The 27384-nt window shown below is 45.9% G+C and overlaps 1 protein-coding gene across 1 annotated transcript; it reads right to left on the bottom strand.

The window, feature by feature from the left end:
* Nucleotides 1-452: 452 nt before the first annotated feature.
* On the bottom strand, nucleotides 453-26163 carry DUSP14 (dual specificity phosphatase 14). Its single transcript, XM_019981348.2, has 3 exons — nucleotides 26026-26163; nucleotides 2800-2884; nucleotides 453-1801 (listed from the first exon to the last, which is right to left on the bottom strand). The coding sequence occupies exon 3, from the start codon at nucleotides 1707-1709 to the stop codon at nucleotides 1113-1115; it is 597 nt and encodes a 198-aa protein (XP_019836907.1). The 5' UTR covers nucleotides 1710-1801; nucleotides 2800-2884; nucleotides 26026-26163; the 3' UTR covers nucleotides 453-1112.
* Nucleotides 26164-27384: the final 1221 nt, after the last annotated feature.

The raw sequence follows: 27384 nt of genomic DNA, 5'->3' as shown, positions 1-27384 counted from the left end.
GGGTACCTACCCTGTTGTGCTGTCAGATTTACGAGGGGTGGTGACATTTCCAAGTTTCAACAAAGGAAGCCATTGTGTTAGCTTATCATTTGTGCTGAGGTTCCGTTTAGGGCATTTCTGTGTAAGTCAGTAGGCAGGCAGAGGGGCATACCTTTTGTTAAAAAACAACTTCTTTTGTGGAGGACTCACTGCATCGGTGCCCTCCGGTTACCAAGAGACAGCTGAGAACTACACTTTCTTAGTGTAGAAGACCACGCTGTTTGTCTCCTGAGGTTAATACCGCCCATCTGCAAGGATGGGAAACGCTGACACAACTCAAGGCGATGTCTGTTTTAAGCAGCGTTCACAATTATCACAGGAGCCATACCCTTAATGGTTACTCAAGAGCTATCTTTTGTCCATCAACACAAACACCCCCTCCCCCCGAAATTCTCAGTAAAAATTCCAATATGTTAAGCAGATGTATTTATTAAAAATAATGCTAATATACTTCTGGGGCACACTGATTCCAAGAGGGTGTTTGCAGCAGATTGCATTATAATTATTTAACAGCTAAATAATAAAGGCTTTTTTTTTTTTAAACTTACAGAGTCACTAAATAATAGAAGGAAAGGAAAAGAGTAGGGCTGATCCAGTGGAGACTGATGCTGGTATCAGTGTTCCCTAAGCATTTGTTTGGTTGGCAGCCTGGGCAAAGCCTGTACCTAAAGGGTTAATGGGGGTCCAAAGTGATTTTTGCACTGAGCTCCTCCCACGATGCCAAGAGGCATGGGGTTGAGAACACAGCAGAACCAAACAGTTTATTAAACTGTTGAAATTGTTAAAAATGTTGAAACTTGAAACTGTTTAAAAGCCAGTTCAAGATTTTCATAAACACTATTCCAAAATGTTAGTTTTAAAAATGTTAGTAGCAATGTGAGCATTCCCAGTGTCTTCCTCCCCTCCCCTCCCTCTCTCTCAAAATAAAACATGAACACCCAGTGTAAAAAAAAAAAAACACTTCAGGGAGGAGCATTTGTCCACCATTTGGAAAGAGAGGTGAGGAGGGGAGCAGACGGCGTGTAGCAGATGCTGGTACCGCTCGAGGGGCTGCTGCTGCGGGCTCCGGTGGCTCAGATCCCCCAGTAAGGCAGCAGGTGTCGGGACTCCTTCTCGTAAACGTCCGGCACTATGCCGTACGGTGTCTGTACCATCTTAACTGTCGACTTCCCAAAAAGCTGCCGCTCGTAGTCTATCAGCTGCCTCCAGAAGCCGACGTTGGGCCTGATGACGGGCCTCCGGGCTTTCACCCAGTTGTAGGCCTCCAGCAGGCACACGTTGTGGAATTTCATCAGGTACGCGATGCAGAGCGTGGCCGAGCGGCTGACCCCCGCAGCACAGTGCACCAGGGTGGCCCCGTGTTTCCGGCTCACGCTGTGGATCTTGTCGGCCACGGTGTCAAAGTACAGTCCAATGGGGGCGTGAGGCATGTCCGCCAGAGGCACTTTAACGTATTCAAACTGGGGCCAGTTGAAATTGGGGATCTCGATGGTAGCGTTCACAATGCAGGTGATGCCGCGAGCCTGGAGGAGGTGCCGGTTGGAGGCTACGCTGCCTCTGCCCAGGAAGAGCGAGGAGGTGATCTGCGCAATGCCTCCCAGGTCTCCCTCAGAAATCATCCGGGGGGCCATGAGAGTCCGGGGGAGCGTGCTGTGACCTCTGGAGCTCATGAAGACACCAGCAATCACACTTGCATCATTGGAAGCAAGACCAGAAGGGGGTGTTTTCCTCCACCAAGGAATCGGAAGTTACAGTCGCCTTCCTGCAAGATACAGTATCCGTCAGTACCCTAAATGCTACTGATTCATTGCAGCCTCTGCAGTGTCTGTGGAACGGGAAGGTGAGACGATTGGAGATGGTTATTTTCTATAACTGTGTGTTCTTCCCAGGATGGAGACAAATCATTTTCATTGATTAACAGGAAAGGTAGTCAAAGATGCCAACATGCAAAATCAATGTAAAATTCAGCGCTACGATTTTTTTTTTTTTAAGGCACTAAAGAGAAAGTCTTCCTATTTTAGGGAACGTTAAAGACAAAAGCAAGTGCAGCTAATCCCTGAGTAACAGCCTTGTGGGGTCCTGCTCTTACTGAGGGGAGTGGTGTTCGGTGGTAATTAGAGATCAGAACTTCTGATCCCACCTAGGGCCATGCTCTTTCATATGTTCCTGCCTATCTCCACGGCTATGATGGCCATAGTTTCATAAGCCTAACTCTAGACACAGAGATCTTACAAAGGTGTAAAAATGATACCGCTTTAGGTATTACATTCCAATGAGTGGGCTTTGTAGACTAGAGAGATACTGAATTGGATCAGTTATAGAAAAGCCAGGAACATATGGTCACCTTAGCTCTTTATGATTTAAAAGAGCTAACTCTATCATATTTATTATTTGTGACATCTGAATACCTGTGCTATGACATTTCCATGGAAACAATTCCAGATAACTTCAAGGCCATGGTAGCAAAAATTCACTCCTCTAAGTTAACGAGCATTTTAGCTGACCTGACCCTGGATTTGGCCAAATACACTTTTCTCAGCCCAAGATTTTTCTAATCTCCAAGATATATTGGCCCCCTGGCTTAAGATGGGTGTTGGAAATAAAGTTTAACAGGATGTCTATGTCGTCTTTCACACCACTTTAGTCTGTGCCCTGAGAAGTGTGCGTATCCCCCACCCAGGGCCCCGGAGGGCTGCCTGGAGTGATTCCAGTCAGAAGAGCATCCCCGTTTCACAGACAGGCGGCGCTGGGGCTACTCACTTGTGAGGTGCCTGGTTCCTCTGGAGTCCTGGGTCTGGAAAGGCTTATGTGAGGGAGTGCTGATCAGACTGGATACAAATCAGATCTGTAGAAAGACAAGGAAGTGGGAATGTGGTCAATCAGGAAGATCAAAAGAAATCCTCCTGGGTTTTTTTAACTATGAAACTAGGTTTGACTGGAATAAAGCTAGAAGTGGAAAGCGTGTTAAATATACCTCCATGTGTAAAGAATGTGCCAGTGAGACCTATCAACCTGGGACTTGCCTGGGGGTCCAGTGGCTAAGACACCGTGCTCCCAATGCAGGGGCCTGGGCTCGATCCCCAGAGAACTTGATCCCACGTGCTGCAACTTAACAAATTGAGTTCATATGCCCATGTGCTGAGCTGAGGCCAGGTAAATATTTTGAAAACTATCAACCCAAGTCTCAGCTTTCTGTTAAGATTTTTCACACCACGGGTTATGTGTCGTGCACGTAAGTGCACTTTTGGCCATAGTAAAGGTGAATTTTTGAGAGGAGGATTCAGAGACCGCATATTGACATGTAAGGCTCTGCTCACGGGGCCTGCAAGAAATGCACAGGAAGCTGAACTCTGTCCCCTGTGCCAGCAGCCAGGCCAGCGGTGTGGGACTGGGTGCAGCAGCCAAGCCGGGTGCAGGGAGCCAGCCAGCCCCACAAAGAGCAGCACTGCAGAGGTGGCCTTGGCCATGAACGTCAGTTCCAGAACGTGCTGGTGGTGGACAGCAATCTGAAATGACTTTCATTTTGTTTTCTTGTCCGTGTTGGCCCTCTCATTTACTCATTTATGCGACAATGTGAGCACCAATCAGCATTATTAAAAATGTGATCTTCCCCCAGCCACATGCAAATCAATGAAGTGAGAACACATCACACACAAAAATAAACTCAAGATGGCTTAAGACCTAAATACAAGACATGACGCCACAAAACTCCCAGAACACAGGGAAGACCGTCTCTGACATAATAGTACCAGTGTTTTCTGAGGTCAGTCTCCCAAAGCAATAGAAATAAAAGCAAAAATAAACAAATGGGACCTAATCAAACTTACAAGCTTTTTGCACAGCAAGGGAAACCATAAACAAAATGAGAAGAAAACCTACAGACTGGGAGAAAATATTTGCAAATGATGCAACAGACAAGGGCTTAATTTCCAAAATATATAAACAGCTCATACAACTCTAAACAAACCCAACCAAGAAGTGGGCAGAAGACCGTAATACCAGACACCAAAAGGCATACAGATGATCAATAGGCACATGAAAAGATGCTTATGGCTAATTATTAGGGAAATGCAAATCAAAACTACGAGGTTCCACCTCACACCAGTCAGAGTGTACATAATTTACAAGTTTACAAATAACACATGCAGAATGGGCTGTGGAGAACAGGGAGCCCTCCTGCACTGCTGGTACCGTCCCAACGGGGAGCAGTGTGGAGGCTCCTCAGAGCACTAAAATGAGTCACCGTGCGTGCTCAGGCGCGCAGTCGCGTCCGACTCTGTGACCCCACAGACTGTAGCCCGCCAGGCTCCTCTGTCCATGGGGTTTTTCAGACAAGAGTACTGGAGAGGATTGCCATTTCCTCCTCAGGGGATCTTCCCGACCCAGGGATCAAATCCCTCTCTCCTGTCTCTCTTCTTTACCTGCTGAGCCATCAGGGAAGCCCAAGAGTTACCATGTGGTATATGGTTCAGTCACTAAGTCATGTCCGACTCCAGCAATCCCACACCTGAGCAGATGTCCAGACAAAACTAATTTGAAAAGATACACGCACACCAGTGTTCACAGCACTGTTAACAAAAGCCAAAATGTGGAAACCACCGAAGGTGCTGGATGGATAAAGATACGATGAACACACACAGTGGAATATTACTCAACCATAAAAAAGAACAAAATAATGCCATTTGCAGCCACGTGGATGGACCTAGATATCATTACACTAACTGAAGTCAGAAAAATAGATACCATATGGTATAACTTATACGTGGAATCTAAAATACAAATATATCTACAAAGCAGACTCAGATACAGAGAACAGACTTGTCTAAAAGGACGGGCTGTGGGGGAGGGAAGGCGTGGGCGTTTAGGATTAGCGGCTGCAAACTATCAATATTGTATATAGGATGGATAAACAGCGTGCTGCTGCGTAAGCACAAGGAACCGGATCCTGTGATGAACCGTAATGGAAAACAACATGTGCAGAACGGGAAAAAGAGTTTGTTCCTCTCCTATTTGTCCCCTCTGCCTTTCCCAGGTAACCATTACACTTACATTTTCATTTTTTTTTTTTCCTACAGCTCTGTGGAGCTATAACTTACATACAATTTGATGTAAAACAATGAGTTTTGACATATGTACACTCAAGACACCATGACCTCAAAATAATAAACATATCCATCCGCCCCCAGAATGTCCTCACGCGCCTTTCTAACTCACGCTCCCCTCACCCTCCAGCCCCACTCCCAAGCAACCACTGATCCACCTGTCGCTATAGTTTACATCTTCTAGACTTCTACGGTGGACTCATTCGATACAGGGTTTTTCTGTTTGGTCTGGCTTTCACTCAGCATAATTATGTTCACATTCACCTGTGAAACTGTCTATTAACAGGTCATTCCTTTCTTTGATTGCTGAGTAGTGTTCCAGCATGCAGATGTAGTTTGTTCACCTACTGACGCTAGTTTTAGCCTAGCACAAGTGAAGCTGACAGAAACATTAATGGACAGGTAGTGGATATACACCTTCCTTTCTTCTGGTTAACCACCTAGGAATGGAAAGTGAAAGTCTCTCAGTCGTGTCCGAGGCTTTTGTGACCCCATGGACTGTATACAGGGGAATTCTCCAGGCCAGAATACTGGACTGGGCAGCCTTTCCCTTCTCCAGAGGATCTTCCCAACCCAGGGATTGAACCCAGGTCTCCTACGTTGTAGGCAGATTCTTTACCAGCCTAGCCAACCAGGGAAGCCCATGGAGTGGAAAGGCTGGGTCATATGACATGTGCGTATTTAACATTTTAAAATCGTTTTTAAACAACAGTTACAGATTTCCACCTGTGGGCAGGCTACCGTAACCCTCCCTGAAGACCTCAGAGGGTGAGCACCATCTTCGCACTTGCGCTCTGCTGCGTCCCAGGGCACCCGTGTGTGCGGTGCCCTGGATTCTGTGGCTGCCACCCGCGGACACTTCTTGATCACCTACCTCTGGGGGCAAACACAATTCTGGGCAGCCCTGGGGCACTACACAGGTATCAGCACACTCTCAGTCTTTCTGTGAGAGGCCTATTTGCTTGTCTGGGAGCTCCGACTTGAGGGGCCGCTTCTGCTTCAGCACACTCTGGGGATGGGAACAGAGGTCGGCAGACACCATCTTTTGTTCTCCCTCTGTCTCACTCCAACTCTCTGGTATCTTCTAGAAACGAATTTGTATACTCATCTGGTACCCCAATTTTTGTGACTGCGGCCCAGGGAACACCTCTAGATCACCTGTTTCTGGTGGACAGTGGGACTTAATGCTAGGGGTCCCACAAGCCTGTGAATTTACACGCTTTAAAAGCTGGTGACTGAGACCCTTCCTGATAGAACTCTGACAGTTTGGGGTCCACCTGCAACTACCAGGAGCCGCTAAAAATAGGCCACGCAGACAATCACAAAGATGTGAGAGACAACCAAAAAGTCACTCCTCCAAAACTGGGAGAGGTGGCTGTTTTATTTAATGGACAGAAACCAACAGAGAGTTAAGGGAGATGAAGGAGTAGAGGGCTATGCTCCAAGTGAAAGAACAAGATAAAACCTCAGAAAAAGTCCTTACTGAAATGGAGATAAATGATTTACCTGTTAAAGAGTTCAAAATCATGGTCATAATGATGCTCACTTGAGAAAAGAATGAATGAACTTCAACAAAGAGAAATATAAGAAAGTACCAAAAAGAAGTCACAGAGTTGAAGGATACAGTAATTTATCTGAAAAATACACTTGAGGAGTTCAGCAGCAGACTAGATGACAGTAAAAAGGATTAATGAACTCAAACACAGGGCAGTGAGACTCAAACCAACAGAGCAGTAAAAAGAAATAAGAATGAAAAAGTGAAGACTGTTTACGGGACTTGTGAGATAACATCAAGCTTCCCTGGTGGCTCAGACAGTACAGAATCTGCCTGCAGTGCGGGAGACCTGGGTTCAATCCCTGGGCTGGAAAGATCCCCTGGAGAAGGGCATGGCAACCCATTCCAGTGTTCTTGCCTGGAGAATCCGCACGGACAGAGGAGCCTGGTGGGCCATAGTCCATGGGGTAGCCAAGAGTCAGACATGACTGAGCAAATAAGCACAGCATGAGAAAAAGGAAAAAGTGCTGAGAACTCCCCTAACTAGGGATGAAAACACATTCAGATCCAGGAAGTTTGGAAAAGTTCCAAATAAACCTCAGAGAGACCCATACCAAGACACGTTATAATTGTTAAAAGTGGAAACACAAGAAAACTTTCATAAAAGCAGAAGAAAACAGCGAGGTATATACAAGGGGAACCACCAGAGACTATCAGCAAGTTTTCAGCAGAAACTTTCCAGGTCAGAAGGGAGTGGCATGATATACTCAAGATGTTGAAAGAAAACACTTCCAGACAAGAATATTCAGCAAAGCTGTCATTCAGAATTTAAAAATCAAGTTTTCCAGGCTTGCAAAAAGTAAACCGGCCTTACAAGAATTAAGGCAACTTTCTTAAGCTGAAACATAAAGGCCACTAAGTAATAATAGGAAAATATATGAAAATATAAATCTCACTGGTAGAGGTAAATACAGTACAATTTAGAAAAATAAAACGTAAAACTAACGGTAGTGTGGATGAGTTACTCATAAAGCCAGTATGAAGGTTAAAAAAAAACACTAGCAAAGATGTAACAGTTAAGGGATATACAAGATAAAATGGTGTAAAATGTAACAACAACAACAAAACAAAACATGGGGGATAGAGGACAATGTAGAGTTTTAGAATGACTGAAACTGTGACTGTTAATAAGTTATGTGTAACCCTCACGGTGATCATAAAGCAAAAACCTATTCATGGGAGATTCACAAAAGGTCTGAGAAATAAAAGAATCTAAACATACTACTACAGAAAGCCATCAGGACTTCCCTGGTGGTCCAGGGGTTGAGAAGCCACCTGCCAACGCAGGAGCCGTGGACCCAGCCCTGCTCCAGGACGCCTCCACGTGCCGCGGGCCAGCTGAGCCCGTGTGCCACGACTCCTGAGCCCACGCTCTGCAACTACTGGAGCCTGAGCGCCCTAGAGCTGGCTCCACAGCACGAAAGCCACCACCACGGGAAGCCCGCACAGATCACCCAGACAGAGCGTCAGAAAGCACACATCAGTTTTAAACAGACACGTGAGGCCAGGTAACCTTAACGCATACATACAGAACATTTCATCCAAAAGCAGCAGAACATATTCTTGTCAAGTGCACCTGCGACAATCTCCAAGACAGATCATATACTTAGGCTACAACACAGCTCTCAGTAAACTTAAGACTGAAATCACATCAAGCATCTTTTCCAGTCACAGGGGAAGCTGCAACTGAAGAGCAGCCCCTCCTCCACAACTAGAGAAAGCCCTCGGGCAGCGACGAAGCCCCAGGGCGGCCATAAATAAATAAAACCAGCAAACCATGAAGCAGGACAGCAGAGAGCAGAGAGACTAAGAGCAGTGAGGACAGGCTTACCAGTGATCACCTTAAATGTATTTGGACTAAATCTACAATCAAAAGACAGAAAGTGGCTGAATGGATTAAAAAAAAAAAAAAGACGTGCTGCCTACCTCTGATGTAAGGATATACAGACTGAAGGTGAGGATGGGAAAAGATATTCCATACAAATGGAAACCAAAAGAAAGCTGGGGTAGCTACACTTAGACAAAACAGACTTTAAAATGGAGACAACGAAGGGCATTACATAATGATAAAGGGGGGGGTGTCAATGAAAGGATAAAACATTTGTAAATATTTCTGCACCCAATATAGGAGCATCTAAATATATAAAGCAATATTAACAGACCTCAAGGGAGAAGCAGACAGTGATGCAATAATACGGGACTTTATACTCCACTTTCATCAATGGACAGATCATCCAGACAGAATATCAGTAAGCACATATCAGTTTTAAACAAACACGTGAGGCCAGGTAACCTTAACGCATATATACAGAACATTTCATCCAAAAGCAGAACATATTCTTGTCAAGTGCACATGCAACAATCTCCAAGACAGATCATATACTTAGGCCACAACACAACTCTTAATAAACTTAAGACTGAAATCACATCAAGCATCTTTTCCAGTCACACCAGTCTGAAACTAGAAATCATCACAAGAAGAAAACTGGAAAATTCGCAAATAAGTGGAGATTAAACCACGTTACTGAACAACCAATGGGTCATAGAAGAAAACAAAAGAGAAATAAAAGCATACCTGCGACAAATTAAAGTGGAAATACAGCATACCAAAACCTACGGGAGACAGCAAAAGCAGTCCTAAGACGCTCAAAATGACAGATGCCGGCACGTCAAGAAACAAGATCTCAGAGAGTCTAACTCGACACTTCAAGGAACCAGGAAAAGAACAAAGTCCCAAGTTAGTAAAAGGAAAGCAGTAACGAAGATCAGAGTGAAAAGAAACAGAGTCTATGAAAGATAGGAAGGGCTTCCTCGGTGGCTGAGTGGCTGAGACTTCCAGCTCCCGCTGCAGGGGGCTTGGGTGTGATCCCTGGTCAGGGAACTCGATCCCACAGGTTGCAACAAGAGCTCGCGTGCTGCCACGAAGACCAACGATCGGAGCTGCAACTAAGCCCCAAAGCAACCAAATAAACATTTTTAAAAAGACAATAGAAAAGATCAATGAAACTAAGAGGTCACTCCTTGAATAGATAAACAAAATTGGCAAATCTTTAGCCAGACTCACACACACAAAGGACTTAAAATCAGACATGAAGGAAAAAAATTCACAACTGATACACAACAGAAATACAGAGGATCATTAAGAGACTACTAGTAATTATACACCTAGGCTGAATCATGAAGAAATAAAAAATGTGAACAGACCAGTAACCACGAAGAAGACTGAATCCCTCATCAACCCCCACTTCCCACAACCCCGTGCCACCAATGAACAAAAGTTTAAGATACAGACAGCTTTTCTGGTGAATTCTACCAAACATTTACAGAATATGTACCAATCCTCAAACTCTTCTAAAACACAGAAGAGGAGCAAACACTTCTAAACTCATCCTACAAGGCCAGCATGACATTAATACCAAAACCAGACAAGGACACCACAAGAAAATTACAGACCAGTATCTCTGATAAACCTAATGGAAAACTCCTCAACGAAATATCAACAAACTATATTGCTGAATATACTAAAAGGATCATACACAATGATCTGGTGGAATTTATCACAGGAATTCAAGGATGGTACAACATCTGCAGTCAGTCAGTGTGACACACCGCAATAATGAAAGGATGGAGCCATAAAACTCAGAAGAAAATCCAGGAGGCAAGCCCCTTGACATTGGTCTTAGGAGTGATATTTTGGATTTGGCAACAAAAGGAAAAATAAACAAGGACAACATCAAAGTAAAAAGCTCTTGCACAGCAAAGGAAACTAAATGAAAGAAAAAGCCCTCATGTGGAAGGGGAGAAAATATTTGCAAATGATTTGACCAATAAGGGGTTAAGATCCAAACTATATAAAAAGTGCATGCAATTCAATAGAAAAAAAAAATCAAATTTTAAAATGAACAGAGGGTTGAATAGACATTTTCCCACAGAAGAAATACAGATGGTCAACAGGTGCATGAAAAGGTATTCAACATCACTAATGATCAGGGAAATACAAACCAAAACCTCACTTCACTATCAAAAAGACAAGAAATAATAAGTATTGGCAAGGATGTGGAGGAAAAGGAACCCACTGTTTATGCAAATATAAGTTGGTGCAACCACTGCAGAAAACCATCTGGAGGGTCCCTGAAAAGTTAAAGATAGGATCACTGTATGAACTGGCAATTCCATTTCTGGGTATTTATCCAACAAAGATAAAAACACTAACTCAAGAAGACAGACGCATCCCCACGTTCACTGCCAAGACATGGAAACAACCTAACGTGTCCATGCGTGGATGAACGGAGAAAGAAAATGTGGTACAGATACAAACACCATGGAATATTAATGAGCCATTAAAAAAGAGAGCTTGCCATTTACAACATCATAGATGGGTCTTGGGGGCATTATGCTAAGTCAGTCAAATATTGCATAGCAGCAGTTACACGTGGAATCTTAGAAAAAAAGAGCTCAAAGCCACAGAGAACAGATTGCTGGTTCTCAGAAGTGGGGATTAAATGGATGAAGAGGCTTAAAAGATACAAACTTCCAGTTTTACAGTCAGTCACGGGGACGTGATATGTAGCATGGTGGCTATCTGCGCTGTACTGCATATTTGAAAGCTGCTACGAGAATGATCTTAGAAGTTCTTGCCACAAGAAAACTTTGTTAACTACGGTGACGGACTTTACCGTGGTGACCATTCTGCAGTATGTACACATGTGGAATCGTTACGTGGCATTCCTGAAACTGACGTAACGTGCTGCAGCTTTATACCGCAGTGGCTCTCACGCTTGGCGAGCATGAGAATCTCCTGGAGGGCTTGTGGAAGCAGACTGCTAGGCCCCGCCCCCAGAGGTCCTGACCTAGTGGTTCGCAGAGGGGGCTCGGGAGCCGGCATTTATTTCCCAGGTGACGCTGCTGCTGCTGGCCGGGGGACACTGAGCACCCTGCAGAGGTGATGCTGCGGTGCGCCGCCGATCCCCCTTCCAGACTGAGGCACTCAGAGTGCCGGTGCTGACCCCTCAGCGTCTCCCCAGAAACTGCCCTTGCTCGCTACAAGGGAGCTGCCTCTCCCAGGCTTACCGCCCCTTGTGTGGGGCCCACATCGGCCGACCAGTAACACAGGGGTCGTGTGTAGGTGAAATCGCATCAAGAAGACAAAGCTGCAGCTGCATGAGGAAACGAGTGCGGACGTGAGGGTTAAATGTACATGGAAATGGGCAGAACTTTGAGAGAACAGCCCGTCCTGCAGCAGAGCGCAGTCCCATGCCGCTTCCAAGTCTCTCCCTGGCAGAATCCTAATAGTTTAAAAAGCAAAGTCACCACGTGGCAATAAACACACCAAGTAAGGCTTCTGAACTGCTGCTGATAACTCCTTCCTCAGTGCGGAAGATGCTAATCAAATTTCCAACCAGGTTATCCAGTGACTGTCTAATTAAGAGGGATTCATGTCCTGTGGTCTCCCAAATAATTATCCTGTTTGGGAAGCCACTTGCCCTCCTAAGGCTGGGGTCCCAGGCTCACTGGCCTTTTCAGCGGCAAGGTCTTTATCAAGGGCCATGGTTAAGGGATGGGCAGGCTGAAAGCCTAGCTCACTCAGTTAACTCCTCCTTCGCTGGGCAGTGAGAGAGTACTTAAACTGCAGGGAAAAGCAAGCAGATTGTGAATCCCTGGGGCAGAATCCAAGTGAGACAGACAGGATGCTCCCTCCCTGCTGCTGCTTGTCAGTCTCGTGCCAAAAACCTGCTTAAACTGCCAAAGCCGAGTCCAAGGTTCAGAAAAACAACTTCTGCCAGAGAGCACTCAGAGGGCACTGGTATACAGACGCTCCTCTGACCACGACTCCCAAACCCTTCTCGCAGACCGGAAACATAAGGTTCAGAAAGGGCGAGGGATCTCAGCTGGGAGAGGGCAAGGCGCTGGGCTCTTCACGAGAAGAGGCCCAAGGTGGCCAGGCTCCCGGCTCAAGCCCACCGCTTCACGGTGCCCGTGGGGCGCGGCTGCAGCCTCCTCACCCGCCCTTCCAGCGCCCCACGCCACCAGTGCCTTCGGTGCACGAGAGGGGCCTTAGCTCTGCCTAAGCAGATCAAGAGCTCCACACAGAAAAGACTGACCCAGATAGGCTGAGCTGCTCCAGCTTCTTCTACTGCCCAGAAGACGGAGACAGCGCCACAGACGGTACAGCCTCCAGGTCCCAGAAAGCCCTCCTGACGGCAGAGGGAGGGACCACCGCGAGGAGCAGGCCCCGGGAAGGCAGAGCAAGAAGCCCTAGTCTTCTTCATGTCTAAGATGAGCAGATTCTAATCAAAGTGAATAAAAGAAAACATGGGTATGACATCACAGGTGTGTCAAAATCAACCCAGTGAATGTATGCAGGGAAAACCGGGTATCTACTGGGAGAGTAAAGACTGACCATGTTTGAGGGGTCAGGGGTTCCAAGGTGCCCTCTGAGTGACAGCACTGCTCCCACTGCAGCGCCCTGGTCTCTGGGACAAGGGTGACCAGAGAGAACGCCAAGGAATGTCCACGTCGCTGTCCATGGTGTTCAGCTCATTCACGGATGTTCACAGTGTTCAGCTACATTTACTTCTGAGAGGGAACAAATGCTTTCTGGGCCAGGAGAATAGGGGTGAGGTGAAGGACAAAAAGGAGGAGCTGTCCTAAACCAACCCCAGGGAGTTGTGTTTTTTTTAACAAGTTATAAGAAATGCCAGGGATGATGCTGGTCTCTGAATAATGAACATCAAAGGGCTAAGTGCTAAACAAAATGCAGAATTAGTGTCTACCTGGGGGGCCTATAATCTCAGGAAAGCATAAGCTTTAACAACTGGAGTGCTCCTGGGATGTGGGGGCCAGGATCTAACCCGGAGCAGGTGCAGACTGGCTACCTGCAGTCTAATCACAGGATCCATCCCACTGCCACAGAAGCCACCTTTAAAAAAAAAAAATTACGACAAGAAAACCACTAGAATCAGGACTTAAAGAACTGAAATTCTATCTACAGCTTTTTCTTCTTTTGAATAAGCAGAAAAAAATGGCCACAGTGGTGCCAGTGATGACCCTTTAAAATGATCTAAGGTATTTTTAGCTTTAGGAATTTCAGAGGTTTGTAATATATACTGGAGGCCTATACTTTTTATTTTTTTAATACACAAAAAGCCTATGTAATCACATTTTCTTCTTCCATTAAATGTCTACTTTCAAAAAAAAAAACACCCTTAAAGTCATCAAAATAGAGGCATTAGCCTACATTGCTGTAAGTAAATAAATACTACTTTTTTCATTATTAAGTCAGAAATGTGTTCCATTGGGGGGACTTCCCTGCCGGTCCAGTGGCTAAGACTCTGTGCTCCCAATGCAGGGGGCCTGGGTTTGATCCCTGGTCGGGGATCTAGATCCCACGTGCCACAGCTAAGAGTCTGCATGCCACAACTAAAGATCCCATGTGCAATAACAAAGACCTGGAGGAGCCAAATAAATATAAATATTCAAAAAATATTAAATAAAATAAATGTGTTCCACTGGGGAAAAAAGTTAACTCTTACAAATAAAAATCACAGTGTGGCAAAATTCAAGGGGAAGAAAAAAAACTTTCTGATAAAACATTGAGAATAAAAAAATTCAAACAAATACTGAGCTGCATTCATGTTAAAACGAAGTAAAAAATATTCACAAATTGTTCTCACTTATCTAGAGAGCTAAATTGGGAAAGCTAATTTGCTAAAACATCTTAGTTTTGGGGGAGGGGTTGTTTTTTCTTTTCCTGCCATATAATTTAACTGATGCAATGGTTGGGAAGAGGACAGATATGCATCACACACAGAGAACTAAGGGATCTGAGAATCACCCTTTTGATAGTTTGGCCACAGATATCCCATAGAGCGCAGCTGTAGAGCAACTGCCTGTGTCGTCGTGGCCTGGCTGACATCTCGATATCCTCCTATGGACCACCAACCGGCCCACGAACTGAGCCTAACAAAGGCTTATCATTTTAAGGCACTAGCCAGCTGCTGGGTGGAGAACAGACCACAGTCCAAAGGAAGACAGGAGCAGTCCAATTGATGAGAGCTGGGAAAAAAGCATGCCGACAGTGACAGGGACACACAGACCTCAGAAGTTTAGCTCCACTGATAAACTCACAGATTCTCATGTTGCAAACAGAATAAGAGACTATAAATAACTACCTATAAAAGGTGAAAGTATGCATGTACTTGTATCAGAGGCAACCTGTTCCCATTTGGAACTGAGGTTTTGAACCTGGTCCTCGTCCCCCTAGATGTTTATCTGCCGCTCATGCACACAACAGTATTTCCTGAGTTCATGCCACGTGTTTACACTATTCCAAGTGCTGCTGGGGACTATGGTAGAATGTATTTGCCAAAAATGGCCACAATAACACCCTGCATCCCACGTGACCAACCAAAACAGAACAGTAGAAGTGACGCTTCTGAGGCTAGACCATGAACAAGTCATACACCTCTCCTTGGTCTCCTAACGCGTGCTCTTGGAACCCAGCTGCCATGCTGTGAGGCAGCCCAAAGAAGCCAGAGTCACCGTGTGGAGAGGTCATTTGTGCGAGTTCCAGCCAGCAGCCTAGCGGACGTCCCAGCTGACAGCCAGCATCAACTACTAAATATGTGAATCAAGACACTTCAGTGGTTCTCGGGACTTTCCTGGAGGTCTAGTGGCCGAGACTTCACACTCCCACTGCAGGGGGCATGGGTTCCATCCCTCGTCAGGAAACTAGATCCCACATGCTGCAACTAAGACCCAGCACAGCCAAATAAATAAATAAAAGTATTAAAAAAAAAAAAAAAAAGACACCCCAGTGAACCTAGCTCCCAATCATCAAGTCACCTCCAGACACTGTGGAGCAAAGACAAGTTGTCCTTACTACATAAGGTCCAAATTCTCGACCTACAGGAATCTGTGAGCAAAAGAAAAATGACTTTTACACCCCTGGGTTCTGGAATGGGGTGCTATGCACCAAGAGTCACCAGAACAGGGATACAGGGTAACAAGAGACATCACCCTGTGCTAGGATTTCATCATCTTCAAGAGATGACACAAGATATACATATAAAGCAGGTGAGCAACAGTAAGAGACCAACATCAAGTGAGTCGAATGAGTGGTGCAAACAGTGGGTGCTGCAGCAATGCAGAGAAGGCACAGGGTCAAGACAAGGCAAAACAGTCAGTGGTGCTGAAAACCTGAGCTGCTGCTCGGGGAAGTGTCTCAGAGACTACACTATCATGCTTTTTCTCCAATCCATTTAAAGCAGGCGCCATTCCGTTTCTGCTTTGCAAGAAGTCTCCCTATTTGGAGATTCCAAATGAAGAACACCAGCCCTTTGCTATAGCCCCTCACTGCTCACCAAATGTGGTCCAGGGCCCAGTAGCCATCAACCTGGAGCCTGAATGCAGAATCTCGGGCCCCACCCCCACACCTGCGGAATCCGATTCTGCAGCTTAACAACATCCCAGGTAAGCTGTACACACACTGAAGGGTGAGAGGCGCAGGTCTCATTAATCTGCCTCCGTCGGTCCCGCAGGACTTGCAAACTCAGCGCCTGTTTTGCTGAAGCCACAAGAGCACGCTCAGCCTCTCCGGGATCAGTATCCTTGTGCTGTCATGGTTCCCAGATGAGGAATCAGGTAAATGGACACCAAGAGACTTTCCCAGACTCCACCCAGAAAGTGAGCGCCCCCGCTGAGGCCAGAACCCCTTCTCCACCAGCGGTTCATTTGTTGATGAGTCATACAATCTGACCACAACAGACTGACTGAAGACTACCAAAATGTACATCTCACCAGGGAAGAAAACAAAAACTATAGAAAGAAAGAAATTAAGGAATGTAAGGCTGGTCTGACTGTGCTTTACCTATAATATGAATATTCATCTAAAATATCCTAAACCGCTAAGTGGTATGAGATGGTCTTTGGGTGTGAAAAATCTGATCAACTTGAACCAAGAAAATAGGTGCAATATTTCCACAATCACATTTAAGCTTGCTTGGTAATAAGTGGAAACCAATTTATGCCACAGCCTATATAAATAATACTTTAACATGAATCATAGATTCCTGGTAAACTCTGATTTCCATAGGGAAGAACATCTGGACCCACAGTATTCAGCTATGCTGTGCTTAGTCGCTCAGTTGTGTCCGACTCTTTGCCCTCCAGGCTCTTCAGTCCATTGGGATTCTCCAGGCAAACATTGGAGTGGGTTGCCATGCCCTCCTCCAGGGGATCTTCCCAACCCAGGTCTCCTGCATTGTAGGTGGATTCTTTACTGTCTGAGCCACCAGGAAAGCCCGACCCACAGTATTAAAAAAAAAAGAAGAAGAAAAAAATGACACATCAACAACTAAACCCAAGGGAAGTATAAGTTTGCCTCAAAATTCCTTGAAAAGCAGAATCGTGATATCTCAGGTCCATTCACAAATAAGATCTCAGTACTTAGATGCTCATTATTAACTTAAAGAAGACAAAAATGAATTTAAAAATTAGAATAAACTTCATAGGACTAAGAGCTCAAGAGTGAAGAGTTGGGCACTCTGATCATCTAACCATCTGACGTCTCACTGGATATATCAATATCTTTACAACTCAAGCTGTAAGACCAGAAACTATAAAACTCCTAGAGGAGAACATAGGCAAAACACTCTCTGACATACATCACAGCAGGATCCTCTATGACCCACCTCCCAGAATATTGGAAATAAAAGCAAAAGTAAACAAATGGGACCTAATTAAACTTAAAAGCTTCTGCACAACAAAGGAAATTATAAGCACGGTGAAAAGACAGCCTTCAGAATGGGAGAAAATAATAGCAAATGAAGCAACTGACAAACAACTAATCTCAAAAATATACAAGCAACTCCAACAGCTCAATTCCAGAAAAATAAATGACCCAATCAAAAAATGGGCCAAAGAACTAAATAGACATTTCTCCAAAGAAGACATACAGATGGCTAACAAACACATGAAAAGACGCTCAACATCACTCATTATCAGAGAAATGCAAATCAAAACCACTATGAGGTACCATTTCACACCAGTCAGAATGGCTACGATCCAAAAGTCTACAAGCAATAAATGCTGGAGAGGGTGTGGAGAAAAGGGAACCCTCTTACACTGCTGGTGGGAATGCAAACTACTACAGCCAATATGGAGAACAGTGTGGAGATTCCTTAAAAAACTGGAAATAGAACTGCCTTATGATCCAGCAATCCCACTGCTGGGCATACACACTGAGGAAACCAGAAGGGAAAGAGACACGTGTACCCCAATGTTCATCGCAGCAATGTTTATAATAGCCAGGACATGGAAGCAACCTAGATGTCCATCAGCAGATGAATGGATAAGAAAGCTGTGGTACATATACACAATGGAGTATTACTCAGCCATTAAAAAGAATACATTTGAATCAGTTCTAATGAGGTGGATGAAACTGAAGCCTATTATACAGAATGAAGTGAGCCAGAAAGAAAAACACCAATACAGTATACTAATGCATATATATGGAATTTAGAAAGATGGTAACAATAACCCTGTATACGAGACAGCAAAAGAGACACTGATGTATTATAGAACAGTCTTTTGGACTCTGTGGGAGAGGGAGAGGGTGGGATGATTTGGGAGAATGGCACTGAAATATGTACAGTATCATATATGAAACGAGTCGCCAGTCCAGGTTCGATGCACGATACTGGATGCTTGGGGCTGGTGCACTGGGATGACCCGGAGGGAGAAGGGAGGAGGGTTCAAGATGGGGAACACATGTATACCTGTGGTGGATCATTTCAATATATGGCAAAACCAATACAATACTGTAAAGTTAAAAAATAAAAAAAAACTCAAGCTGTGAGCCTCGACTTTCTCCCCACGGGGATTTCTTTTTCATGCCCCTGGCCAAATTCCACATTTTTAGTACTTTTATACCAAATTAATTTCATTTGTAAACTATTGATGAATTAACCTCCCATTTTTCTTTATAAACCAAAAGTGAAAGTCACTCAGTCGTGTCCAACTCTTTGCGACCCATGGACTCTAGAGTCCATGGGATTCTCCAGGCCAGAATACTGGAGTGAGTAGCCTTTCCCTTTTCCAGGGGATCGTCCCAACCCGGGGAAAGAACCCAGGTCTCCTGCCTTACAGACGGATTCTTTACCAGCTGAGCCACTAGGGAGGCGGCATGTATGAGTTTCTGAGCTGAACAAGATAACCAGGCTAGGTCTCTGCAATTAGCTGGAGGGAGGGAACCTGATAATGCCACACATACTCCTATATCCCTGCCAAAGGACAGCAGGCTTTCCGAATTCTGAGGGCAACTGTGTATCTCAGCCTTCCTGGAGCAAAGGGAGAAATCAAAGTTTCAGTTAAACAGGAGTCAAAGAACATAGTATCCTCAAGTTATTCCCTTGGCTTTACCTGTCTCCTAAAGAAATAATCTTGGACTTCCCTGGTGGCTCCATGATAAAGAATCCTCCTGCCAGTGGAGGAGACACGGGTTCAATCCCTGATCCAGGAAGATGCCACATGCCATGGAACAACAGAGCCCAAACGCCACAACTCCTGAGCCTGTGCACCCTAGAGCCCGTGCTCGGCGAGGTGACAAGAGAAGCTGCTGAAACTAGAAAAAGCCCACACACGGCAACGAAGACCCTGTGCAGCCAAAACTAAGTGAAATATAGTCTGACACAAAAAGATAATACACATTGTTCTTTGTAGATTACACTACTAATTACTGCTGCTGCTGCTGCTAAGTCGCTTCACTCGTGTCTGATTCTGTGCGACCCCACAGACTGCAGGCTCCCCAGTCACATGCTAAATGAGACTCCACTGGCCTACGAACCTCATTCTGTGTGCCTGCTCAGTCGTGTCTGATTCTTTGCGACCCCACGAACTGTAGCCTGCCAGGCTCCTCTGTCCATGGGATTATCCCAGCAACACTGGAGTGGGTTGCCATTTCCTTCTCCAGGGCATCTTCCCAACCCAGGGATCAAAACTGTGTCTCTTGCATCTCCTGCATTGGCAGGCCGATTCTTTACCACTAGCGCCACCTGGGAAGCCCCCAAACCTAAACTCTACTCTTGTTCAAATCAGGGGCCGGCAAATTGTGGCAGGCGGGCCACGTCCGGTCAGGCATCTCTTTCTCTACCGCCCGTGAGCTAAGAATGGTTAATACATTTCTAAACCGTTAACAGAGAACTCAAAAGAACAGCATTCCATGGCACACAGCAACTGTATGAGATTAAAATTTCAGTGTTCATGAGTCAAGTTTTTACTAGAGCACGGCCACGCTCATTTGTTACATATTAACTACGCCTTTTTGTGTCACAAGGTATGTTTAAAACAGCAAGTTAAATAGTTGCAACAAAAACTGTATGACCCAGGAGCCTAAAATATGTACTATCTGACCCTTCATAGAAAAAAAACTGCCCACCCCTGAAATTATGTTATAAAGCCATCACAGCAGATGGCAAAGAAATATTTTTCCAAGTGGCCCTAAGAACCCTGCATGAGAATCCTGCATGAGACTCACTGGGCTGCTGGCTGGAAGGCTCCAGAGGTGCTCTATCGCCTACGTCACTGTTTACTAGTCAACAGAAGCAACACCCTCTTGTTAAAGAGTTTTCTCCTGCCACTCCGCAACCTCAAAGACCTAAAGAGTCAGAAAGACCTGAAGAGTCAGAAAGACCCGCCACAGTCCACTGACGATGGAACTGTTCTGGGACAAGGCACCAGTGGGCCCAGGAGTTACATATGAATTTCAAAAGGGCCCCTCTGTCCACGGAGACCTCCAGATGGTAGCAGAAAGCTGACCAAACTGGATGGGAGGTCACTCTCTGTCAACATAAGGTTAAGAATGGGAAATGATGAGGTGAGCAGGCAGGGCCATGACCTCCGCACCAGAGCTCCTCCTCCTCCCTGCAACAGGGGGAAAACGCAGTTCCTCTGCAAATTACATCCTTTGGAAAAGGGTATCAAAAAACACAAATAAGATATCTCCCCCATCACTAAGGTTCTGACTCTACTTTTCATCTTCCCCCGTGGGTATCTTTTCTCAAAAAATTCTAATTTATATATAAGTAGTTTTTTTAAAATTATGGTTATTTTAGAGAATCTGGGGGGGGGGGGCCTTTAGTATATTACAAATCTTATATTCTTTTGTGTGTGTATGTGTGTGCTTAGTCACTCAGTGGTGTCTGACTCTTTGTGACCCCATGGACTGGGATATTTTCCCAGGAAAATACTGGAGTGGGTTGCCATCTCCTTCTCCAGGGGATCTTCCCAACCCAGGGATCGAACCCAGGTCTCCTGCACTGCAGGCGGATTTCTTTACTGCTGAGCCATCGGGGAAGCCCTGTTTTCATTTTTTTCTTTTTCAGATGCTAGTTTATCAGTTAATTTCATGGTGACAGTTGAAGGGTGTTTTCTGAACCTACAGAACTGTAATTCTGCCCCCAGGATATAAACAGACTGTTAGCAGATAATACCAGGTACACGAGATGCTCAACACACACCTGGACTTAATAATTTAATAATTGTCCTGATATGACCTCCCTATCCTCTCTCCCTCCCTCTTTCCTCTTCTCTCTCTCTCTCTCTCTCACACATACACCAGTTTTAAATCCAGCTAGCAACACCAAACACAAGCGATTCAAGTTAACCCAGCAACTGGTTACTCAGAGAGCAGGAACTATCAACCCCAGTTGTGAATTACCTCTACCATCCAGTACGAAGGGAGACCTGGAGAAACATTTCAAAGACTGTGAAACCATTTCTTCTCATAGCAAAGAAGCTGTGGTTCCTGGTATTGCCAGGGAATTCCTGCGTTGGTGCCTCTCGGGATCTGCACGTGTACACAAGCATGTGAGTACCAACCCTCCCTCAGACGGTATTTTCACAACGACTAGCCTGGGTTCCTGCACACGTCACACTCTAAGCCTGCCCATTCAGGGCCTGGAACCAGGCAAGTCTTCTCCAGCACGACACACCTCACCACCACAAGGCATCTCGTGGCCCAAGCGGTAAGTCTTCCAAAACCTTGACAAGACTACTAGACACTTTAATTTTTAATGCTTCCTTTTACAATCTTTAAATTGCCCTGTAACTACACATCTATCTAAGAAAAAAAAGACCTTTGGAAGGATTCTATTGTATATTTCTCAGCCATAGAGTGGAAAACCATCTCTGGCGCTGGGTGTTATGTTAGATCAAACCATACAATTAAACATAAGTATATAAAAATACAGTGGTACAGGAAGGGCCAGGGGTCAAATCAAACCACCTCTGTGACATTTATTCATTCACTCAGGAAATATCCAAACATATTGTGGTTAAACAGCAAGCACAGTGGATTATAAATTCAAGGCTGACACCACTGGAGGAATGTAAATTGGTACAACCACTTTGGAAAATTGGCCTCAGCTAGTAAAGTTGAGGATACGCACATCTATGACACAGCAATACTCATCTGCCCTGGACCAGAAAGAACTCAGACGTCCATCAACAGCAGATGACAAATAGATAAATGTGGAATATTCATGCAAATATGAACTAATTACAGTCACAGGTAACAACATGGATGAATCTTAAAAAACTGTAATGCAGCAAGAATTCAAACCAAAAAATCATATACATGTGTAAATACATATATGAATGTATATATACACACACTTACATATATACACATATGTGACATGGGCTGCCACCCCCAAAGAAAGGATTTACAAGAATACCTACTTTGATTCTCCTTGCATAAAGATGAAAACCAGGCAAAATGAAACTATATTGTTTAGAGATCAATCTTTAGGTGACAGGACCTCCCTAGCAGTACAGTGGATAAGAATCCACCTGCCAATGCACAGGACATGAGTTCAAACCCTGGTCTAGAAGATCATACATGCCTCGCGGCAACTAAGCTTGTGAGCCACAACTGCTGAAGCCTGCGTACGTAGAGTCCAAGTTCGGAAACGAGAGAAGCCGCAAGCAGCAGCTTGCACCACGCAACGAGCACAGCCCCCACTCACCGCAACCAAGGAAAGACTGTGCACAGGAACAAAGACCCAGAGCAGCCAAAAATGAAATTAATTAACTAAAATATACATATATTTAGGTGATAAAAACTATAGAAAAGAAAGGGGATGATTTTCACAAAAATGAAGCTAGTACTGGCTAGGTTACCTCTAGGGTGAGGAGAGAGGTGGTCATTGGGAAAGAGGGTGCTTCCTGACCTGCAAGATGGTTACAGCTGTGTATTCTTTAAAACAATTAAGTTATCCATTTATGTTTTATACCCTTTTGTGTTCTACTATTCACAACTTAAGAAAGGTTAAATAAACACAATGTTGGTTTTCAGGAATTCAGAAGCCTTACAAATTCTGGCCAGTCTGGGGAGAGAATCCTTCTGCTTGGAATATCACTACCGCCTGTCAGTTTCATGAGGTCAGTGACCTTATTTGCCTTCTACCCCAGTAGTCAGCACTTAACTTTTCACATAGCAGAAGTCTTAATAAATGTCTAACACATAAATCCATAAACTCTTTTTTTTTGGCCATGTCCAGCAACTTGTGAAATCTTAATTTCCCTGATCAGGGACTAGACCCAGGATTCAGCAGCAAAATTGCAGGGTCCTAACCACTGGACGACCAGGAGCCCATAAACTCTTGGACGTGAATTTTGTTTTAGCTCATCTATCTTCTGAAATTACTGATTTGAACAGTTTTCACGGAAAACGTTAATGTTTTCCTTTCTCTGTCTTCACCCCAGTGAGACTGTCATAAATAACTAAAGCTATCATCTTAAACGCTCGCTAAGTTTACACCCAGGACTGTTGCTTCAGCAACTCCCTTCGCCTTCCACTCCCTTTTACGCCTCCTCACAAGCAAAGAAAAGACAAATATACGAGATTTTTTAATGGCAAAGTTTTCCTTTGCAACCAAGAGAAGCACCAAGGATCTTAATGATTTAATTGTTTTAAAGTTAAGAAAGGATCATTTGCCTATTGTCTGGAGCAAATACTACCAGTGCTATCAGGGTTAGTAAAACTTAATGACTAGCTGGACTAAAAGCACATAGCTACCTGTTCTAGACAGAAACCAAGTGTCTATAAACAGGACATTTTAAAGTTAATACTTAAAAATAATAAAATAAAATAGTTAAAAATGTCACTCAGAAAAAAAAAAAAAAGCAAAGCTAGAAGTTTTCAGACTATGCAAACCAGAAAAAAGAATCATTCTGTACAAACATTCAAAAAAATGCTTAGCAAAGTCTGAAAGAAAACACATAAACCAATAAAAATATACACAGCGATTACTTTGGCGACAGATGCTCAAAAGAAAGTTTTAATCTTATCTGTAAAGTTTTAATTTTTTAAAACAGAATGTTTAATTCTTGTGGTATTGGGAAAAAGTATTTGTAAACCATCTTGCCTTAAAATAAAATCCCAATTGCGAAAGAATCTACCAAACAAAGATTCCTCCTTAGGAGCCAACATGTAAAAATGCTAAAGTTTTAAAGGATTTCTTGGACTTACACACCTGGCCAGTTTTTTTTTTTTTTTTAAATAATAAGAATATATACTTATACCATTGTATTAAAGAATATTGCAGAAATCATACCTGCATTCAACCACTGTGAGAGAGTTCAACTGAGAACTCAGCATAGACAGACACGTTGGACAGTGACGTTCAAAAGCCTTGGAATGAAGGAAACTGTCTCCCGTTTTATGGGGGGAAAGCCAAAAATATCAAGCATCTACCTCTCCTCCCCCAAGCGTCAGAAGATGAGTCAGAGCTGGAGGCAGGAATAGGGCCCATGTGTCAAGCCGCCCGTGCAGGGCGCCTTCCTACCTTCACAAGGCAACCCTCTGCCCCCACCCAGGTCAGGGTCCCTGCCTCAGCCTGTCTCTGGTGTGAAGGCTCAGGGGTGTCTCCTGAAGAGGCAGCTATTCATTCTAACGGGTGCCTCCTTCCCCGCATTTCTAAAGACAACCCGAGAATGGAGGCCTCTAGGAGCCCACAATAAGGAACAATCACGAAACACCAAACGCAGCGCAAGACAGTGGAGCTTCCACACGCGTTCAGATAACTTTGGAAAGAATACAGCACCTTTGTTCCTCTGGTTGTAAAGAGCAGGAAACACACGGAGAGCAGCTATGACTTGTCTGGTATCACTTAACTCTGTGACACCGCTGAGTCTCAAGCATGGAGATGCTGACAGTTCCAGCCTCTGTGGCTTTTAACTGCTCTGTACAATCTCAGGGAGTCAGTTCCAACATTCCATGACACTTCTGACTAAGAATCCCTCATGGACTAAGAATTCCAGGAACCCTGGTCCATATTCTTTTCAGATGAGTAAAGAATCAGGACCTGACTTTTTGCCTCCATGTCCACATCTGTAAAATAGGATGGTACTGCTCTTTACCTACCTCGCTCATAAAACTAAGAACAGCTAGTTAACACATGCTAAATGCCCTGAGGTCTTCCTGGATGAAAAGAACGCGGTACTTAAAAAAAAAAAAATCCCTACACAGTAGAACTGCATTTTAAAGTCACACCTCCTTCCCTTGCCTCTGGGATGCCCAGTTACCATAACAGTAGCTGGTACCATTGGCAACATCCACCTAAATAAAATATAGTTATACAATCCAGAGAAGGCAGCTACATACAACATGCAACTAACTCCTCTCGCACACAAACAAGAACTCAACTTCGCTTTGGAGCAAGGGTACTTAAGAGAAATAAAAAGATAACGTTGGCACTGTGCACACCAATCCACCACCGTAGAGAAACCCTCAAGTTGAATACTTGGCATTGCTGAAAGTCAAGTTGCTTCTATCAATGCACCAGAAACCTTCGGAAGAGGCAAGAAGCCGCCGACGCTCCCGAGGCTCGGAGCCGGAGAACGGTGGCGGCGGGGCGAGGAGGCAGAGAGAGGCCATGGCTGGACCCGGGAGCAGAGGGGTCAAGAAGGGGGAGGGGAGCAGAGAGGATGCTCGCGAGGAGCCGAGGGCCGGGACCCGGGCCCAGGCGCCGCCGCAGCAGGAGAGCAGCCCCGGTGGGCGGCCGGAGTTGGGAGGTGCTCCGAGAGCCCGCGAGGCGGGGCCGGGCGGGAAGGAGGGGTCGCGGAGGAGGTCGCCGGGCCTCTCCTCTCCCCGCCGACCAGAAGATGCGAGAAGCTCCCGGGAGCAGGTGGGGGACGCCGGCACAAAGTTTCTGGAGACCCGGCTCGCGCGGGCCCATGGCTGTCCGCTCCGGCTAGGGCCCACGGGGCCCGGTCGGCGCCAAGTCCCGCCCGCCCGCTGCCCCCCGCCCGAGCCCGCGGGCCCCGTACCGGCTCGCCCAGGCTCGCGGCCAGCGTTCTTCTCTGCTGCGCGGCTCCCGGCGTCTGCGGGCTGGCCGCCGCGCGCACCCTTCCTTCTCTCCTCCGCCCGCGCCCGGGGCGGGCCGCGCGCACGCTCGCTGCGCCCCACCGCCCTCTCACGGGGGCGGGGCGGTCGCTCGGGTAGGGGGCGGGGCCTCGGCGCTCGGGGCGGGAGCGGGGCCTCGGCGCGAGAGGCGCGCGGCGAGCGCCCGGCCTGCAGACCCGGGGGCGCGCGGAGCTGCAGGCGGCGCGCGTGCGCACTGTTCGCTCCGCCGCCGAGTCTGGCATCCCGCGCGCGCATCCCTAGTACCCCGGCAGACCTCTGCTCAAAGGACCGCAGCGGTGTCCCCGTCTGTGTCACAACATCCAACCCTGCTGTTTTCCCACTTGAGCGTCTTCCTCCAAACTAGGTTTCGGCGAGGGCCAAGGGATGGCGAACTAGGGTACTTTGTGGATGTGAGAGGGTTAAAGGCAAGAAAACGATACAAATATAAAAGGTGTGAAGATTGCAGATAGTGACTAATCTCCTACCCCCACCTTCCATCCTGCAAGGGGGAGCCCGGAGTTGGAACCAAAGAGGGAAGAGAAAATAAATCTCATGGCAGCTGTTGGCTGAATTTTGCTTGGGCAGGTATGGGCAGTTTCCAGCGACTGTGGGAGGCTATGTTGTCAGAGACTCAAGGGGCTATGTGCTGTGCTTAGTCGCTCAGTCGTGTCCGACTCTTTGCCACCTCATGGACTGTAGTCCGTCAGACTCCTCTGTCCATGGGGATTCTCTAGGCAAGAATGCTGGGGTGGGTTGCCATGCCCTCCTTCAGGGGATCTTCCCAACCCAGGGACCGAATCCCGGTCTCCCGCATTGCAGGCGATTCTTTACCGTCTGACCCACCAAAGAAGCCCAGAAATGGCTATAGATGTGGCCATCTTCGGAGAAGGCAATGGCACCCCACTCCAGTACTTTTGCCTAGAAAATCCCATGGACGGAGGAGCCTGGTAGGCTGCAGTCCATAGGGTCGCTAGAGCCTGATACGACTGAGCGACTTCACTTTCACTTTTCACTTTCATGCATTGGAGAAGGAAATGGCAACCCACTCCAGCGTTCTTGCCTGGAGAATCCCTGGTACGGGGGAGCCTGGTGGGCTGCCGTCTCTGGGGTCGCACAGAGTCGGACACGACTGAAGCGACTTAGCAGCAGTAGCAGCAGCAGTGGCCATCTTCTGCCTGCCCCAAGACCGCCAACCCACTGTCATGAACCACAGGTACCACCTGAATTTCAAAACACCAAGTCCACACCTTGTGCCTCCAAGGCAGGGCTGAGGGTCTCGGGAG

This window comes from Bos indicus, chromosome 19, assembly GCF_029378745.1.
Source record: "Bos indicus isolate NIAB-ARS_2022 breed Sahiwal x Tharparkar chromosome 19, NIAB-ARS_B.indTharparkar_mat_pri_1.0, whole genome shotgun sequence".
In the NCBI taxonomy this organism is placed as follows: domain Eukaryota; kingdom Metazoa; phylum Chordata; class Mammalia; order Artiodactyla; family Bovidae; genus Bos; species Bos indicus.
Note: the sequence above shows the minus strand (reverse complement) of the source record. Positions and strands in the feature narration are given on the sequence as shown.

What these genes read in the sequence shown, in the direction of transcription:
- DUSP14 (XM_019981348.2), bottom strand. Translation starts at nt 1,709, where the DNA reads ATGAGCTCCAGAGGTCACAGCACGCTCCCCCGGACTCTCATGGCCCCC.